The sequence below is a fragment of the Schistocerca piceifrons genome, chromosome 6, assembly GCF_021461385.2.
Source record: "Schistocerca piceifrons isolate TAMUIC-IGC-003096 chromosome 6, iqSchPice1.1, whole genome shotgun sequence".
NCBI lineage: Eukaryota > Metazoa > Arthropoda > Insecta > Orthoptera > Acrididae > Schistocerca > Schistocerca piceifrons.
Genome location: NC_060143.1, coordinates 401,856,316 through 401,875,460, shown reverse-complemented (window position 1 = coordinate 401,875,460; position 19,145 = coordinate 401,856,316). Strand labels below are relative to the sequence as shown.

The 19,145-nt window shown below is 48.5% G+C and overlaps 1 protein-coding gene across 1 annotated transcript in view; it reads left to right on the top strand.

Annotated features, from left to right (window-relative positions):
• Window positions 1-19,145, top strand: part of LOC124803347 (cadherin-87A-like) — a 146,356-nt gene that overhangs the window by 116,299 nt on the left and 10,912 nt on the right. Inside the window, exon 9 of the mRNA XM_047264533.1 lies at window positions 10,657-10,821. Coding sequence (XP_047120489.1) covers window positions 10,657-10,821 — 165 coding nt within the window. The remainder of the gene's footprint in view (window positions 1-10,656; window positions 10,822-19,145) is intronic.

Sequence of the window (19,145 nt, the reverse complement as noted above, 5' to 3'; positions counted from 1 at the left end):
CAAGTTGTACAATGAAAATACAAAGAAGACACAGAAGATACAACACAAAGCTGTGGGCAAAAAAAAACATAGACACAGAAACAAAGAACATGAAGCTACTCGACGAAAAAAAAACACTAAAAACTGTCGGCACGGCGCACAAACACTGACAACTTCGACGGCACAGGTGAACGAAGGAGCGTGACGGCGAAGAACACTAAACACAAAGACGATGGCGCACTCACGAGAAACAGATGGCGATGATCTCTGGCGCACGAATGTCCACTTAGCGTGTGCGAGTCCAGGGAACTGTCATGAGGGGAAGAAGGTGGTGGGGGAGGGAGAGGGGAGAGCAAAAGATGCCAAGGGCAGAGGGGATGGGGGGAGGAAGGAAGGTGAGGGGGTAGGGGAAGCCTGGAGGAGGAGGGGGAGAGAGGGAGGAGGGAGGGAAAGGGGAGAGAAGGGAGAGAAGGGAGAGAGGGTGGCCATAGAACCAAACACAGGAAGAGGGAGGGAGTATCAAAGTTGGTAGGAGGGGTAGATGGAGGAGAGGGGGGCACCATCAGGGAGGGGGAGCTGGCGGAAGCCGCCTTGGAGAGGGTGTGGAGAGTGGAGAGATGGAGAGCAGGTGGGACGTGGAAGTACAGGCGCGGCAGCAGGCGGGGGGGGGGGGGGGGGGGAGAGGATGGGAGAGACAAGCGGGTGAGGGGGATGTAGTTTACGGGAGGTGCATAGGATCCGTATCCGTTCAAGGAAGAGGAGGAAGTGGGGGAACGGAATAAGATCGTACAGGATCCGCATGGGGGAGGGGAGATGGATACGATAGGCGAGACGGAGAGCATGGCGTTCAAGGATTTGAAGGGATTTGTAAAAGGTAGGAGGGGCGCAGATCCAGGCAGGATAGGCGTGGCAGAGGATAGGGCGGATGAGGGATTTATAGGTGTGGAGGATGGTGGAGGGGTCCAGACCCCATGTACGGCCAGAAAGGAGCTCGAGGAGACGGAGCCAGGAGCGTGCCTTGGCTTGGATAGTCCGGAGATGGGGGGTCCAGGAGAGGCGACGGTCGAAAGTGACGCCAAGGTACTTAAGGGTGGGGGAGAGGGCGATAGGACAGCCATAGATGGTGATATAGAAATCGAGAAGGCGGAAGGAAGGGGTGGTTTTGCCTACAATGACCGCCTGCTCCAGCGTGACCGCGCTCGTCTATAAATAGTACAGGCCGAAGAGTCTGCTGCAGTAAACTCGTGAGTCGGTCGTGTTACCATCCTACAGTTTCTAAGTACACCAAAGACAGAACTCGCAATCGATAGTGGGTACACTACGGGCGGGAGTTCAAACGAAAGAGCTTCATAAAAGACCAACCCTGAACAACCGCGGAAAAACGAAATAGAAGGGAAGCAATAAGAGACAGCAACGAAATGCTAGAGACCGATCGCGCCGATTACCAAAAATATCGGCTCCACACGGCGCTCAGGAAACGAGCCGTGGAAAGATGGAAGTACACACGGCTCATAAATGTTTCGTTTCAACAGCGCACTGTCAATGAATTCCTTGCTACAGAGGAAAACTCAAGCCGCCACAGACTTCAGACGTGAGTGTGGAGATATGTGAATGGCCGACAGGCGTGCTAGGGGACGAGTGAAACGCTTCAAATTTAGAAAAACGCGTATGAAAAGTGAGCGTCGTAGCGGTCTACCTCCAACCGTCCGTACGGTAGGCAACAAGGAAAGAGATGACGAGTTCGTTACAGAAGACAGACTTGTCGCTGAGAATGAAATCGCAACGCAACTTCCAAACTTATTCAGTTCTGTGCTGCAAAACATTCAGAAGTTGGGTTATCGGAACTTCGTATCCATGGCTCCCACATTTATAGACTAATGAGTTCAAAGTTCAGAGAAGAACCAGTGGTGTGGTTTCGAAATGAAGGAGACAGTTTATATGACTACTGCGACAGGCGATAAAAACTGGTTTCATTAAACAAAAGTTCGTGACATAGAAACTCGTATGCCTGGCACTCATTAGTCCTGGTGTCCGGTTCACCCGGATCGCGTTTTAGGTTTGCGTACCTAAATCGATAAAAACGGAACCCTTGTAGGACTACTTTGTTGTCGGTGTGTCTGGCCGACTGTTAAGAATTCTTTGTCTGGACGACGTATGGAGTTGAAATTTATGTCAGTTACTGAGGTTTACGGTCGACTGGCGCTGTAAAAATCTAAGTTTCTAAATTACCGCAATCAAGAGATACGGCCATTTGTCACATACTCGTAAACTCGTAAAACTCACTCCTCAAAACTTATAGGAAGCATCCTACAGGTTTTGATGACTGAGTTTTCGAATATCACAAAACGTGACATAAATGTACGTACCTTTTGATTGCATTAAAGTAGAGGCTTAAATTTTTCGCACCGCCAAGTGACCGTACAACTTAGTATGTGAAATAAATTTCAACTTGACATGTTCACCCATTTCTTATTTAAAAGGGATCTTAACAGTCCGACAGAGAGATAGGCAGAGAGACGGACAACAAAGCGGTCCTATAAAGGGTTCCGTTTTTTTCAGATTGAATGACGGAACACTACAAATGACACAGATCATTAGGTAGAGCATATCTCCAAATTTCTTATCGTATACCCGCCGCAGAGTAGTTGCAGAGCTCACCGCTAGGAGGCAAACGTTTCAGAACTTGTGGACGAATCATCCGCTCTGTACTGTCGCTTCGAATTAGTTGATACCTGCAGGTAGGCAAGCGTGTGAACAGATTTCCAAAGACGGTTGCTGTCGTTGGGTACGCACGCACATCGAGCACACACAACGGCATTTGCCTCTCACAAGGTGTGTCCACACTGAGCATCTGTAGTACTATTTAAGAACCTGGAGACATGCTCCTTACAAAGATTTGTGACTATTTCTACATGTCTTCTAACATCCGCACAGTCATCTTATGAAACACCAGAGGTACTTAGGGATAACGCTGTGTAAAAAATGGCTCTGAGCACTATGGGACTAAACTTCTGAGGTCATCAGTCCCCTATAACTTAGAACTACTTAAACCTAACTAACCTAAGGACATCACACACATCCTTTCCCGAGGCAGAATTCGAACCTGCGGCCGTAGCGGTCGCACGGTTCCAGACTGTAGCGCCTAGAACCGCTCGGCCACCCCGGCCGGCAACGCAGTGTAGACAGAGTCATCCTCAAGATTACAAAATGTTCCAATGGAACTAACATGAGCCTTTTATTATGGGTAAGAGCATCTTCGATCCCTATGACACGTTACGAAGTGACTTTATTCAATCATACTGTGCGCTCCTTCGCTCAGTCAAGCGGATTGGCTTCTGTGAACAGCAATATTTAACCAATAATTATTTTGTCGATACCACAAAACCAACGTATCTCTCAGTATATTGTTTACCTTAATTTACAGTCTAACAATTGAGTTAAATGATACAATGACTTAAGATGGTCCAGTCAATCAGTACAGCCTGCAAAAAAAAAAAAAAAAAAAAAAAAAAAAAACCTGGGGAAAGGGTGTCCCTCCAAAAGGTCATCAGTCGCATGTCGCATTTTCTCTGGTGTTTCGGCGAATATTTGTGATTTTGCTGTTGCAGTGTGAAGATGGAGTCTGCTCAAATAAGTAAACCCTGCATGTATCGAGAATGGCCGAAATTTCTCAGGGCACTCCAAAACAGTGTCGGTATTTACATATCATGCATTTGCCATATCGACCCCACTCTCAAGGAGATATAAGAGCGTTTTATCCTCGAGGTATTATTATTAGCTTAGCGAATCGTTTGCACATGGACTTCGTGTTAAAGTTGGCGAAGTATTCCGAAGCTATCTTGGAATAGACCCACATACACATATCAAAAAAAGTTTTGCATCAACCCGGTTCCCACAACTCCTGAAGAGAGACGTTGACTGTGGATATTGTATCACAGACACAGTCTCTCTGACTGTCCAGAGATGTTACTAAACCCACCGAAAGATGTAAACAATCATGAGTGAGCAGCGCCTATTAGACGGAGGGGGTCCGACAGCCGATCAGTTCCAGTCATCCCACCAGGAAGGAGGCACACGGCTCGTGTTGTCTGTAGTTCAACCATGGCTAGACGGTCAATACCGCGGTTCGAACGCGTCCGCATTGTTACTTTGCGCCAGGAAGGGCTCTCAACAATGGAAGTGTTCAGGCGTCTCGGAGTGAACCAAAGCGATGTTGTTCAGACATGGAGGAGATACAGAGATACAGGAACTGTCGATGACATACCTCGCTCAGGCCGCCCAAGGGCTACTACTGCAGTGGATGACCGCTACCTATGGATCTTGGCTCGGAGGAACACTGACAGCAACGCCACCATGTTCAATAATGCTTTTCGTGCAGCCACAGGACGAAGTGTTACGACTCAAACTGTGCGCAATAGGCTGCATGATGCGCAACTTCACTCCCGACGTCAAAGGCGAGGTCCATCGTTGCAACCACGACACCATGCAACGCGGTGAACATGAGCGTGAGAGTGAAAATCTCATTCTAGAAACATTCCCTAGGCTGTGGCTAAGCCATGTCTGCGCAACATCCTTTCTTTCAGGAGTGCTAGTCTTCCATGGTTCGCAGGAGAGCTTCTGTAAAGTTTGGAAGGTAGGAGACGAGGTACTCGCAGAAGTAAAGCTGTGAGGACGGGGCGTGAGTCGTGCTTGGGTAGCTCAGTTGGTACAGAACTTGCCCCCGCAAGGCAAAGGTCCCGAATTCGAGTCTCGGTCCGGCACACAGTTTTAATCTGCCAGGAAGTTTCATATCAGCGCACACTTCGCTGCAGAGTGAAAATCTCATTCTGGAAACATCCCCCAGGCTGTGGCTAAGCCATGTCTGCGCAACATCCTTTCTTTCAGGAGTGCTAGTCTTCCATGGTTCGCAGGAGAGCTTCTGTAAAGTTTGGAAGGTAGGAGACGAGGTACTCGCAGAAGTAAAGCTGTGAGGACGGGGCGTGAGTCGTGCTTGGGTAGCTCAGTTGGTACAGAACTTGCCCGCGCATGGCAAAGGTCCCGAATTCGAGTCTCGGTCCGGCACACAGTTTTAATCTGCCAGGAAGATTCATATCAGCGCACACTTCGCTGCAGAGTGAAAATCTCATTCTGGAAACATCCCCCAGGCTGTGGCTAAGCCATGTCTGCGCAACATCCTTTCTTTCAGGAGTGCTAGTCTTCCATGGTTCGCAGGAGAGCTTCTGTAAAGTTTGGAAGGTAGGAGACGAGGTACTCGCAGAAGTAAAGCTGTGAGGACGGGGCGTGAGTCGTGCTTGGGTAGCTCAGTTGGTACAGAACTTGCCCGCGCAAGGCAAAGGTCCCGAATTCGAGTCTCGGTCCGGCACACAGTTTTAATCTGCCAGGAAGTTTCATATCAGCGCACACTTCGCTGCAGAGTGAAAATCTCATTCTGGAAACATCCCCTAGGCTGTGGCTAAGCCATGTCTGCGCAACATCCTTTCTTTCAGGAGTGCTAGTCTTCCATGGTTCGCAGGAGAGCTTCTGTAAAGTTTGGAAGGTAGGAGACGAGGTACTCGCAGAAGTAAAGCTGTGAGGACGGGGCGTGAGTCGTGCTTGGGTAGCTCAGTTGGTACAGAACTTGCCCGCGCAAGGCAAAGGTCCCGAATTCGAGTCTCGGTCCGGCACACAGTTTTAATCTGCCAGGAAGTTTCATATCAGCGCACACTTCGCTGCAGAGTGAAAATCTCATTCTGGAAACATCCCCTAGGCTGTGGCTAAGCCATGTCGCGCAACATCCTTTCTTTCAGGAGTGCTAGTCTTCCATGGTTCGCAGGAGAGCTTCTGTAAAGTTTGGAAGGTAGGAGACGAGGTACTCGCAGAAGTAAAGCTGTGAGGACGGGGCGTGAGTCGTGCTTGGGTAGCTCAGTTGGTACAGAACTTGCCCGCGCAAGGCAAAGGTCCCGAATTCGAGTCTCGGTCCGGCACACAGTTTTAATCTGCCAGGAAGTTTCATATCAGCGCACACTTCGCTGCAGAGTGAAAATCTCATTCTGGAAACATCCCCCAGGCTGTGGCTAAGCCATGTCTGCGCAACATCCTTTCTTTCAGGAGTGCTAGTCTTCCATGGTTCGCAGGAGAGCTTCTGTAAAGTTTGGAAGGTAGGAGACGAGGTACTCGCAGAAGTAAAGCTGTGAGGACGGGGCGTGAGTCGTGTTTGGGTAGCTCAGTTGGTACAGAACTTGCCTGCGCAAGGCAAAGGTCCCGAATTCGAGTCTCGGTCCGGCACACAGTTTTAATCTGCCAGGAAGTTTCATATCAGCGCACACTTCGCTGCAGAGTGAAAATCTCATTCTGGAAACATCCCCCAGGCTGTGGCTAAGCCATGTCTGCGCAACATCCTTTCTTTCAGGAGTGCTAGTCTTCCATGGTTCGCAGGAGAGCTTCTGTAAAGTTTGGAAGGTAGGAGACGAGGTACTCGCAGATGTAAAGCTGTGAGGACGGGGCGTGAGTCGTGCTTGGGTAGCTAAGTTGGTAGAGCACTTGCCCGCGCAAGGCAAAGGTCCCGAATTCGAGTCTCGGTCCGGCACACAGTTTTAATCTGCCAGGAAGTTTCATATCAGCGCACACTTCGCTGCAGAGTGAAAATCTCATTCTGGAAACATCCCCCAGGCTGTGGCTAAGCCATGTCTGCGCAACATCCTTTCTTTCAGGAGTGCTAGTCTTCCATGGTTCGCAGGAGAGCTTCTGTAAAGTTTGGAAGGTAGGAGACGAGGTACTCGCAGAAGTAAAGCTGTGAGGACGGGGCGTGAGTCGTGTTTGGGTAGCTCAGTTGGTACAGAACTTGCCCGCGCAAGGCAAAGGTCCCGAATTCGAGTCTCGGTCCGGCACACAGTTTTAATCTGCCAGGAAGTTTCATATCAGCGCACACTTCGCTGCAGAGTGAAAATCTCATTCTGGAAACATCCCCCAGGCTGTGGCTAAGCCATGTCTGCGCAACATCCTTTCTTTCAGGAGTGCTAGTCTTCCATGGTTCGCAGGAGAGCTTCTGTAAAGTTTGGAAGGTAGGAGACGAGGTACTCGCAGAAGTAAAGCTGTGAGGACGGGGCGTGAGTCGTGTTTGGGTAGCTCAGTTGGTACAGAACTTGCCCGCGCAAGGCAAAGGTCCCGAATTCGAGTCTCGGTCCGGCACACAGTTTTAATCTGCCAGGAAGTTTCATATCAGCGCACACTTCGCTGCAGAGTGAAAATCTCATTCTGGAAACATCCCCCAGGCTGTGGCTAAGCCATGTCTGCGCAACATCCTTTCTTTCAGGAGTGCTAGTCTTCCATGGTTCGCAGGAGAGCTTCTGTAAAGTTTGGAAGGTAGGAGACGAGGTACTCGCAGAAGTAAAGCTGTGAGGACGGGGCGTGAGTCGTGTTTGGGTAGCTCAGTTGGTACAGAACTTGCCCGCGCAAGGCAAAGGTCCCGAATTCGAGTCTCGGTCCGGCACACAGTTTTAATCTGCCAGGAAGTTTCATATCAGCGCACACTTCGCTGCAGAGTGAAAATCTCATTCTGGAAACATCGCCCAGGCTGTGGCTAAGCCATGTCTGCGCAACATCCTTTCTTTCAGGAGTGCTAGTCTTCCATGGTTCGCAGGAGAGCTTCTGTAAAGTTTGGAAGGTAGGAGACGAGGTACTCGCAGAAGTAAAGCTGTGAGGACGGGGCGTGAGTCGTGCTTGGGTAGCTCAGTTGGTACAGAACTTGCCCGCGCAAGGCAAAGGTCCCGAATTCGAGTCTCGGTCCGGCACACAGTTTTAATCTGCCAGGAAGTTTCATATCAGCGCACACTCCGCTGCAGAGTGAAAATCTCATTCTGGAGAGTAATTTCCGTTGACCTAGAATCACGACATTTGACAAAAAGCAAGACTTAACAGTACAAGAAAAGGAAAAAATCCGAAAATTGTTATTTCGTAATTGTCAATTAAAAAAATATTTTGCTTTTTGTTGCTCTGATACCTGTCTCTGTGTTACGGCTCCTTTTTCTCAGGGAGGGGTGTAAGAATCAGACTGAAATTTATCCCATGTTCTATGGTCCTTGGTCTGTTGGCAGTTTAAAAAATACAAACTTCCAAGTCATTGCAATGCGTACGCTAATATCTGAATGCACTCAAGGGTAATGGTCTCGGAGGGTTGGGAATCATTGCACTACTGTTTATTGAGCGTCTCTCATGCTTATTAAATGATCGCGTGAGGAAACTTGTCGCACTTCGTTGGATCTTCTCACTCTTCTACTAATGCTGTCTCATAAGAGCGCCAAACTGATGAGCAACAGTCAAGAATCCGACTATCGGAACACCTCGCAAAATTTCATACAACCTTTTTACACAAATGACTCACTACTGTGAAAAGAGTACTACGTGGATGAGACGCCTTTATCTCCCTTGAGGTTGGACTCGAGGTGACAGAAGGACGACATATAAAAATCAGGGTTGTTCTGGAACACGAGATGGAATTTTAACCAACCTGGATACATTGCGTCTTACTATCTGAAAGAAATCGCTGTGAGAGTACGTCGTCTACAGTACGCCTAGGGAGCGCGCGGGATTGGTTCGAGGGTGTAACGTACGCCCTAAGACAAGAAAAACGATGCACCACTAAGTAATTATCCGAATTGGAGAGAAAACGGTAGATGTGACGTACATGTAAAGACAAACAAATGATTACAATTTCAGAAAATTCGATGACTTATTCGACAGAAAGAGATTCACGAGTTGAGCAAGTCAATTACGCGTTGCTCTACCTCTGGACGATATACAAGCAGTTATTCTGCTTGGCATTTATTGATAGAGTTGTTGGATGTCCTCCAGAGGGATATTATACCGAATTCTGTCCGGTTGGTACGATAGATCGTCAGAATCCCGAACTGGTTGGAGGGTCCTGCCCATAGTGCTTCGAATGTTCTCAACTGAGGAAACATCCGGTGACCTTGTTGGCCAAGGTATGGTTTGGCAGCAGAAACTCTCGCTGTGTGCGGGCGGTCATAATCTTGATGAAATGTAAGCGTAGGATGGTTTGCCATTAAGAACAAAAAAACAGGGCGTAGAATATCGTCGACGTACCGCTGTGCTGTAAGGGTGTCGCGGATGAAAATCAGAGGGGTCGTGCAATGAAATGAAATGGCCCCTGAGGCCGCCATTCCAACCGGATGGCAGACGACATTCAGTTGGTAACCCACCTCCGTCCGGGGCATCTCCGGACACGTCTTCACTGTTCGGGGCTCAGTTCAAAGCGGGACTCACCACTGAACACAGTTCTAATCCAGTCAGTGAGATACCAGGCCGAATGTGCCGAACACCACTGCAAATGGGCTTGTTGGTGTACAGAGGTGAATGGTAGTCAGCGTGAGGGACGCTGTGGGCTTCGCCCCCTCTCTGCGATCCGTCTATTAATGCTCGTTGTGATCACTGAAGCACCAGTTTCATCTCGAATCGATGAATCCAGGGCTCTTAAGTGTCTCTCTGATGATTGCCCTGTCCTGATTTTCTGTTGTCTCTCAATACATGCCCGCCGCTGTGGCCGAGCGATTACAGGTGGTTCAGTTCGGAACCGCGCTGCTGCTACGGTCGCAGGTTCGAATCCTGTCTCGGTCATGGACTGGTGTGATATCCTTAGGTTGGTTAGGTTTAAGTAGTGCTAAGTCAGGGGACTGATGACGTCAGATGTTAAGTCCCATAGTGCTCAGAGCCATTTGAACCACTTGAATCTCAATACATCGACCCCCTTCTTGACGCTGTATTCGCTCATTGTTCACCCATTCCCGCCATCATCGTCGAATGTATCCCTGGTATCGACATGTCTCCTGTTTTCTATCCTTACCACCTGCGCAGGAGGGTCACACATTCATCTGTCGGCCGACAAAGTTTACAATTTTGGATTTTCCCTCGGTACCTGTACGAATACCTGTTTGTAACCAATTTGCGTAATTCCCTCGTGGTGCGTCGTTTTTTTTTTGTCTTGGAGTGCAAAAGCACAATAATGGAACACATGGAACAAAGTAAGCGGAACTGAATTCGTGTATGACATCACTGTTAAGAAACTGTTGGGTTAAAACACCCAGGCAGGCAGCACTACTTAAACTCTGAAACCCGTGAAAAAAACTGAAGGAAATTCGTTCAGAGCAGCTTACCAAATGAAAAATAATTTATAGCGAGGGTGAAAGACCTCAACCGTCCCTAGTTGCGGGGCAAGGATACGGATGGGGTGACACGTAAAATTTAGGGTATCGCTGTAACAAATGGAGTAATTTCAAACACACTTGGTACATATATGACTTATTAGTTGTACGTTAGTACTACATAGCTAATGAACGCACAAAACATTCATTGGTATATGAGGTATCAAGTGGAAAAATCGAGGGCGACCGACAATTTCCTGGCAGTTGACATTTAACATCATAACTACTCTAATACACTCAGTAGGGTTCTCTAGGGACTTCGTAGAAGCAACAAAACGTATAATGAATCAATTTTTCGTGCATTTGTATTCTGATAAAATGAGAAAAAAAGGATAAACGGGCCGCGCTGACTAATAAACTAGTTTGTAAATTGAATGTAAAGTTATTTATTGTTTTCCATGTTTCGCAACATTTGTGTAGAAGCACTCTGAACGCAGACGACATTAACAAACAGTTCTAAGTGCCTCTTCCGTGCAACCAGGCGGACAACGGGCGCTTCAGCATCGCTCTGGAAGAAAACGAGTGGAGCGACGCCTTCCTTGTGGTGCCAGCCAGCGGGTACCAGTCGACGAAGGTCACCATCTCAGTGCTGAGCCCTGCGAGCCTGGACTACGAGAACAGCGACTGGAGAACCATTACGCTCACGGTAAGGGACAATTGTTAATCACTATATTGCTCTGCAGGTTCGAGAAGAACCATGTAGGACTCTGTGGTACGTCACGCCGGCCTTCGTCACTGGACTATAACATGAAATACCGACCCAGGCAGTAATTTATTCTAAGCGTATGGACGTCACTACAAGCACGAATACACACGACAACAAGTGAAGTTCTAGTGCAGATACCAGGCTCAAGTGGCAGCCCGTACACCAATTCATAGCAAGTCCTGCAGACAAACCATATCCTTAGAGTTCCAAAATAATTTGACACAGTGCTACACTGCAGGTTGTTTACAACGGTTCAAGCGTACGTAATAGGTTCTCAGATACTCCGCAAGCAAGTATACGGTCCATAGCAAAGTAGTTGACAAAAATATTGTCTCTATTGAGGTCTACATCTACATCTACATTTATACTCCGCAAGCCACTCAACGGTGTGTGGCGGAGGGCACTTTACGTGCCACTGTTATTACCTTTCCTGTTCCAATCGCATATGGTTCGCGTGAAGAACGACTGCCGGAAAGCCTCCGTGCGTGCTCAAATCTCTCTAATTTTACATTCGTGATCTCCTCGGGAGGTATAAGCAAGAGGAAGCAATATATTCGATACCTCCTACAGAAACGCACCCTCTCGAAACCTGGACAGCAAGCTACACCGCGATGCAGAGCACCTCTCTTGCAGAGTCTGCCACTTGAGTTTGCTAAACATCTCCGTAACGCTATCACGGTTACCAAATAACCCTGTGACGAAACGCGCCGCTCTTCTTTGGCGCTCCTCTATCTCCTCCGTCAACCCGACATGGTACGGATCCCACACTGATGAGCAATACTCAAGCATAGGTCGAACGAGTGTTTTATAAGCCACCTCCTTTGTTGATGGACTACATTTTCTAAGGACTCTCCCAATGAATCTCAACCTGGCACCCGCCTGACCAACAATTAATTTTATATGATCATTCCACTTCAAATCGTTCCGCACGCATACTCCCAGATGTTTTACAGAAGTAGCTGCTACCAGTGTTTGTTCCGCTATCATATAATCATACAACAAAGGATCCTTCTTTCTATGTATTCGCAATACTTTACATTTGTCTATGTCAAGGGTCAGTTGCCACTCCTGCACCAAGTGCCTATCCGCTGCAGTTCTTCCTGCATTTCCCTGCAATTTTCTGATGCTGCAACTTCTCTGTATACTACAGCATCATGGAACTTCCGACACTATCTACTAGGTCGAAGTTGAGTGCGACACTGATGTCAGGTGGTCGCGTGTAACAGGTCTAGGTGAAACAAAGTTAGTTGCTGGACTTTTCTACCGGCCATCCGATTCCGCTGTGACAGTTCTACAAGGTGCATTCAAGTTCTAAGTCCACCGATTTTTTTTTTCTAATTAACTATTAACCCGTAATCGATGAAACTGGCGTTACTTCTCGACGTAATCGCCCTGCAGACGTACACATTTTTCACAACGCTGACGCCATGATTCCATGGCAGCGGCGAAGTCTTCTTTAGGAGTCTGTTTTGACCACTGGAAAATCGCTGAGGCAATAGCAGCACGGCTGGTGAATGTGCGGCCACGGAGAGTGTCTTTCATTGTTGTAAAAAGCCAAAAGTCACTAGGAGCCAGGTCAGGTGAGTAGGGAGCATGAGGAATCACTTCAAAGTTGTTATCACGAAGAAACTGTTGCGTAACGTTAGCTCGATGTGCGGGTGCGTTGTCTTGGTGAAACAGCACACGCGCAGCCCTTCCCGGACGTTTTTGTTGCAGTGCAGGAAGGAATTTGTTCTTCAAAACATTTTCGTAGGATGCACCTGTTACCGTAGTGCTCTTTGGAACGCAATGGGTAAGGATTACGCCCTTGCTGTCCCAGAACATGGACACCATCATTTTTTCAGCACTGGCGGTTACCCGAAATGTTTTTGGTGGCGGTGAATCTGTGTGCTTCCATTGAGCTGACTGGCGCTTTGTTTCTGGATTGAAAAATGGCATCCACGTCTCATCCATTGTCACAACCGACGAAAAGAAAGTCCCATTCATGCTGTCGTTGCGCGTCAACATTGCTTGGCAACATGCCACACGGGCAGCCATGTGGTCGTCCATCAGCATTCGTGGCATCCACCTGGATGACACTTTTCGCATTTTCAGGTCGTCATGCAGGATTGTGTGCACAGAACCCACAGAAATGCCAACTTGGAGGCGATCTGTTCAACAGTTATTCGGCGATCCCCCAAAACAATTCTCTCCACTTTCTCGATCATGTCGTCAGACCGGCTTGTGCAAGCCCGAGGTTATTTCGGCTTGTTGTCACACGATGTTCTGCCTTCATTAAACTGTCGCACCCACGAACACACTTTCGACACATCCGTAACTCCATCACCACATGTCTCCTTCAACTGTCGATGAATTTAAATTGGTTTCACACCACGCAAATTTAGAACACGAATGATTGCACACTGTTCAAGTAAGAAAAACGTCGACATTTTAAGTATTTAAAACAGTTCTCATTCTCGCCGCTGGTGGTAAAATTCCATCTGCCGTACGGTGCTGCCATCTCTGCGACATATTGACACTGAATTCTGCCTCATTTTAAAACAATGTGCATGTTTCTATCTCTTTCCAGTCTGGAGAAGAAAAAAAAATCGGAGGCCTTAGAACTTGAATGCACCTCGTAGAATCATTTAAAAGAAGTCTACGGCCAGTAGCGTGTAAATGCCAGATCATGCAGTACTAGATGGGGGCAACTTTAACCAACCGAATATAAAGTGGGATGTCTGTGGACTCATTGTGCCGGGATATATACAGACAGTCTTGCAAAGTACTTTTGAGTGGAAGACTTCCCGTGTCCTTCTGTTCCCTAAACCTAACAAACCCCCCTCTGATACCTCTTCCTATCGTCCGAGCTGCCTCACCTCCGTGTTCAGTAAGGTCTTCAAGGCCATCCTCTCTCGCCGTATTCACTGCCACCTTAACCAGCACTGCCTCCTTCCTCTTACCCAATGTGGCTTCCGGCCTTCCTTCTCCACTGACGACCAGCTCCTTAACCTTACCAATCTTCTTTCCCTCTAACTTAACTCCCATCGCTCTGCTATCTTTGTTTCCCTTGATCTCCAGAACGCCTATGACCGTGTCTGGCATTCCGGGCTCCTCTTCAAACTTCAGACCTATGCTCTCCCCATCAACTTCGTCTGCCTCGTTGCTTCCTTCCTCTCCCATCGTCCCTCCTATGTGACTATCCACAATTCCAACTCCCGTACTTTCTATCCTTCTGCTGGCGTGCCCCGAGGTTCTGTCCTTTCCCCTCTCCTCTATCTCCTGTACAATGCTGATACGCCCAAACCTCCCCCTCCTGTTCATCTTCTCCATTTCGCTGATGACACCGCCTTCCTAGCCCTTTATCCTACCCTTCAACGGTCCCAACGTACCCTCCAAACCCACCATGACCAATTCACCGTTTGGTGCAACCAGTGGTTCCTCCGTGTTAATCCCTCCAAGACCCAGGCGATCATCATAGACCGCACCACCCGCTCCTTCCGCCTCCATGATTTCTACCTCACCATTTATGGCCGTCCTATCCACCTCACTCCTACCCTCAAATATCTTGGCCTCACACTCGACCACCACCTCACCTGGACTCCCCATCTCCAAAACTAAGCTCACAACCGCCTCCGCCTCCTGAAACTCCTGTCCGGCCGGACGTGGGGTCTGCATCCTTCCACCATCCTTCACACCTACAAATCCTTGATCGGCCCTTCCTCTGTTATGCCAGCGTCGCTTGGATTTCCGCCCCTCCCCGGTTCTATCAAGCCCTCCAAATCCTCGAACGCCATGCGCTCCGCCTCACCTTCTGCATCCGCCTTCTGTCCCCCACGCACATCCTCTACGACCTCATCCCCTTCCCCCCACCTTCTCCTTTTCCCTGAACACATCCGCACACTCTATATTGTCTACCGCCTTGATCCCCCTCAGCCCCTGGTTTCTCCTATCCTCTCAACCCCCAACCAGTTGCCGCGCCTTTACCGTTGTGTCCCACCCTCTCTCCATCTCCACACCCTCCATCTCCTTTCCCAACACAACTTCCACCGTCTACCCCTCCCGGATGATGAGCTTCGCCCTGACATCTACCCTTCCTACCAACTCTAACCCCTTCTTCCTGCCTCCTCCTCAGGGCTCTCTTTCCTCCCCCTCCCTCCTCCTGAGCGGTTTCCCCCTCCTACTCCCCCTCCATCTCTTGTGCCTCCTTCCAGTGTCTCTGCACTCCCTCCTGCCCTGTTTTCCCTCTTCCTCTCCCACCCCACGTCTCTCCTGCCTCTTCGTGAACCCACTGATGCCCCTCCTCTCTTCATCCCACCGCTTCCCCAGCTGCCCCTTGCCCTCCCCTCCTTTTCCATATTCTCTGACCTTTTCCCTCGGCAGGTCTCACCTGGCAGTTTTATCGTTCATCGTGTGTGCTCCAAGTGGGTTTTAAGTGTGTTGTGTTGTTCCAGAGTGTTTTTACTACTGTGGCCGACTTATAACCTGTGCCTGCGCATTTGGTGTCTTCTCTGTGTTTTAAGAATCGCCAATTGTGTTTTTTAACTTTCTGGTGACTTTTTTTAACTGTCCCCAATGAACGTCTCCATGTCAGTGTATGTTTTACCTCCATTTTCTCCCCTTACTCTGTTTTATGTTCCCCTTTTTTATCTCCTTATGTATGTATCATTTTATTCTTGTTTTAGTTGTAGTGTCACTCGGCTGAAGAGCGGCGGATTGTGCCGCTGACAGCCCTCCCCTGCCCATATGGGGCAGGGGAATGAAATCACAATAAAGAAAAAAAAAGTACTTTTGAACACGTTTTCTGAAAACAATCTGAGCAGCTAATGCTTTACCCAAACGCAATGGAAATATTAGTTTAGTGGTACAGTGATAGTGTTTTTGTTTTGTATGTTGTTGTTCCGGTTGCTATGGGTTTATTTATCGACTGTCATTTTTCATTTATACACTCCTGGAAATTGAAATAAGAACACCGTGAATTCATTGTCCCAGGAAGGGGAAACTTTATTGACACATTCCTGGGGTCAGATACATCACATGATCACACTGACAGAACCACAGGCACATAGACACAGGCAACAGAGCATGCACAATGTCGGCACTACTACAGTGTATATCCACCTTTCGCAGCAATGCAGGCTGCTATTCTCCCATGGAGACGATCGTAGAGATGCTGGATGTAGTCCTGTGGAACGGCTTGCCATGCCATTTCCACCTGGCGCCTCAGTTGGACCAGCGTTCCTGCTGGACGTGCAGACCGCGTGAGACGACGCTTCATCCAGTCCCAAACATGATCAATGGGGGACAGATCCGGAGATCTTGCTGGCCAGGGTAGTTGACGTACACCTTCTAGAGCACGTTGGGTGGCACGGGATACATGCGGACGTGCATTGTCCTGTTGGAACAGCAAGTTCCCTTGCCGGTCTAGGAATGGTAGAACGATGGGTTCGATGACGGTTTGGATGTACCGTGCACTATTCAGTGTACCCTCGACGATCACCAGTGGTGTACGGCCAGTGTAGGAGATCGCTCCCCACACCATGATGCCGGGTGTTGGCCCTGTGTGCCTCGGTCGTATGCAGTCCTGATTGTGGCGCTCACCTGCACGGCGCCAAACACGCATACGACCATCATTGGCACCAAGGCAGAAGCGACTCTCATCGCTGAAGACGACACGTCTCCATTCGTCCCTCCATTCACGCCTGTCGCGACACCACTGGAGGTGGGCTGCACGATGTTGGGGCGTGAGCGGAAGACGGCCTAACGGTGTGCGGGACCGTAGCCCAGCTTCATGGAGACGGTTGCGAATGGTCCTCGCCGATACCCCAGGAGCAACAGTGTCCCTAATTTGCTGGGAAGTGGCGGTGCGGTCCCCTACGGCACTGCGTAGGATCCTACGGTCTTGGCGTGCATCCGTGCGTCGCTGCGGTCCGGTCCCAGGTCGACGGGCACGTGCACCTTCCGCCGACCACTGGCGACAACATCGATGTACTGTGGAGACCTCACGCCCCACGTGTTGAGCAATTCGGCGGTACGTCCACCCGGCCTCCCGCATGCCCACTATACGCCCTCGCTCAAAGTCCGTCAACTGCACATACGGTTCACGTCCACGCTGTCGCGGCATGCTACCAGTGTTAAAGACTGCGATGGAGCTCCGTATGCCACGGCAAACTGGCTGACACTGACGGCGGCGGTGCACAAATGCTGCGCAGCTAGCGCCATTCGACGGCCAACACCGCGGTTCCTGGTGTGTCCGCTGTGCCGTGCGTGTGATCATTGCTTGTACAGCCCTCTCGCAGTGTCCGGAGCACGTATGGTGGGTCTGACACACCGGTGTCAATGTGTTCTTTTTTCCATTTCCAGGAGTGTAGTTCACTGCTGCTATTTGAGTTTTTGCTATTTGAGTTAAAATATTATTATTTTGTCATTTGGAGAGAGTCAGTGGAAATGTGATCGCTAGAAAACCAAGTGAAGAAGTTGAAACATTTCCGAAATATTTTTCTTTTTGAATTCCTAGAGCGGTGGTAGCAGCGGAGGCAGCGAGAAACGTTTGCGCCATGTATGGGGATAGTGCTATTGGACAGAGCACAGTAAAAAAAATGGCTCTTTCGTTTTAAGGAGAATCTTTTGACATTAGTGACTCTTTGCGTTCAGGAAGACCTTCGGGGTTTGATGATTGTTTAAACGCATTAATTCACAATGATAATCGTCAGTGTATTCGTCAGCTGACAAACGTGATTATCTGTCATCATCCCACCATCGTGCGAGATTTGCATGCAGTGGGGAAGGATCAAAAATTGGGAGTATGCGTAGCGCATGCTCTAAGCCAAAATCACATAAAGCAGCTGGAGGCATACGTGCATCTCTCCTTGTTCGTCATCAGTTGGTTTGTGAACAAAATCGACCATTTCTATCCTGTGTCGTTAATGGTGACGAGAAATGGAGTCTCTATGCTAACATAAGGAAAAGAAAGGAATGACCGCACCCAAACAAAGCGACAACGTACCGTACAAAGACCCGCGTGCATCCACAAAAGGTGGTGTTATGCGTCTTGTGGAACTGGGACGGTGTGGTGTACTAAGAATTGCTTCCCCGAGGTGTAACTATAACTGCTGACATTTATTGTCAACAACTGAGGCGTCTTGCAGAACCAATCCAAGAACAACGACCAGACTGCGTGAAATTATACTGCTCCACGATAAGGCCCACGCGCATTATGCTAGAGTGACAAAAAACGCTATACAGGAGTTGAGTTAGAAGTCATTCCACGCCCACCTTATTCACTTGATCTTGTACCCTCAGATTTTCATTTTTTCCGCTCTTTATTGAACAACTTCCAACGAACTTCCTTTCCGCATGAAAATGCGCTCCGAACGTGACTCGACGAATTCTTCGCTTCAAAACCACGCTGTTTCTACACTTGCACAATCAGTGGTTGCCCCAGCGTTGGCAAGCTGTTGTAAATAGTGAAGAAGAAAGTATTATTGATGTCCAAAGACTCTGTTATGTGTAACTGTTGCTTTAGTTCAATATATGGAAAAACGCTGCGGACTTATGCACCAACACAGTATCTTAGACCGGATCTTTCCGACAGTGTCAGTATAGAGACGGGGATTTGTGATCATGATGTCATTACAGTAACTATGGTTACGTAAGTCAATAAATCAGTCAAGAACGCTAGGAGAGTGTTTTGGCACTAAACAAAGAAAAGTGTGAGGTCATCCACATGGGTACTAAAAGAAATCCGATAAATTTTGGGTGTCCGATAAATCGCAAAAATCCAAGGGCTGTCAATTCTAATAAATACCTAGGAATTACAATTACGATCAACTTAAATTGGAAAGACCACATAGAAAATATTGTGGGGAAGGTGAAACAAAGACTGCGCTTTGTTGGCAGAACACTTAGAAGATGCGACAAACACACTGAAGAGACAGCCTACATTACACTTGTCCGTCCTCTGCTGGAATATTGCTGCGCGATGTGGGATTCTTACCAAGTAGGACTGACGGAGAAAATCGAAAAAATGCAAAGAATGGCAGCCCGTTTCGTGTTATCGCGCAATAGGGGTGAGAGTGTCAATGATATGATATGCGAGTTGGGGTGGCAGTCACTGAAACTAAGGCGGTTTTCTTTGCGGCGAGATCTATTTACGAAATTTCAGTCACCAACTTTCTCTTCCGAATGAGAAAGTATTTTGTTGACATCCACCTACGTAGGGAGAAATGATCATCGTAATAAAATAAGAGAAATCAGAGCTCGAACGGAAACATTTAGGTGTTCCT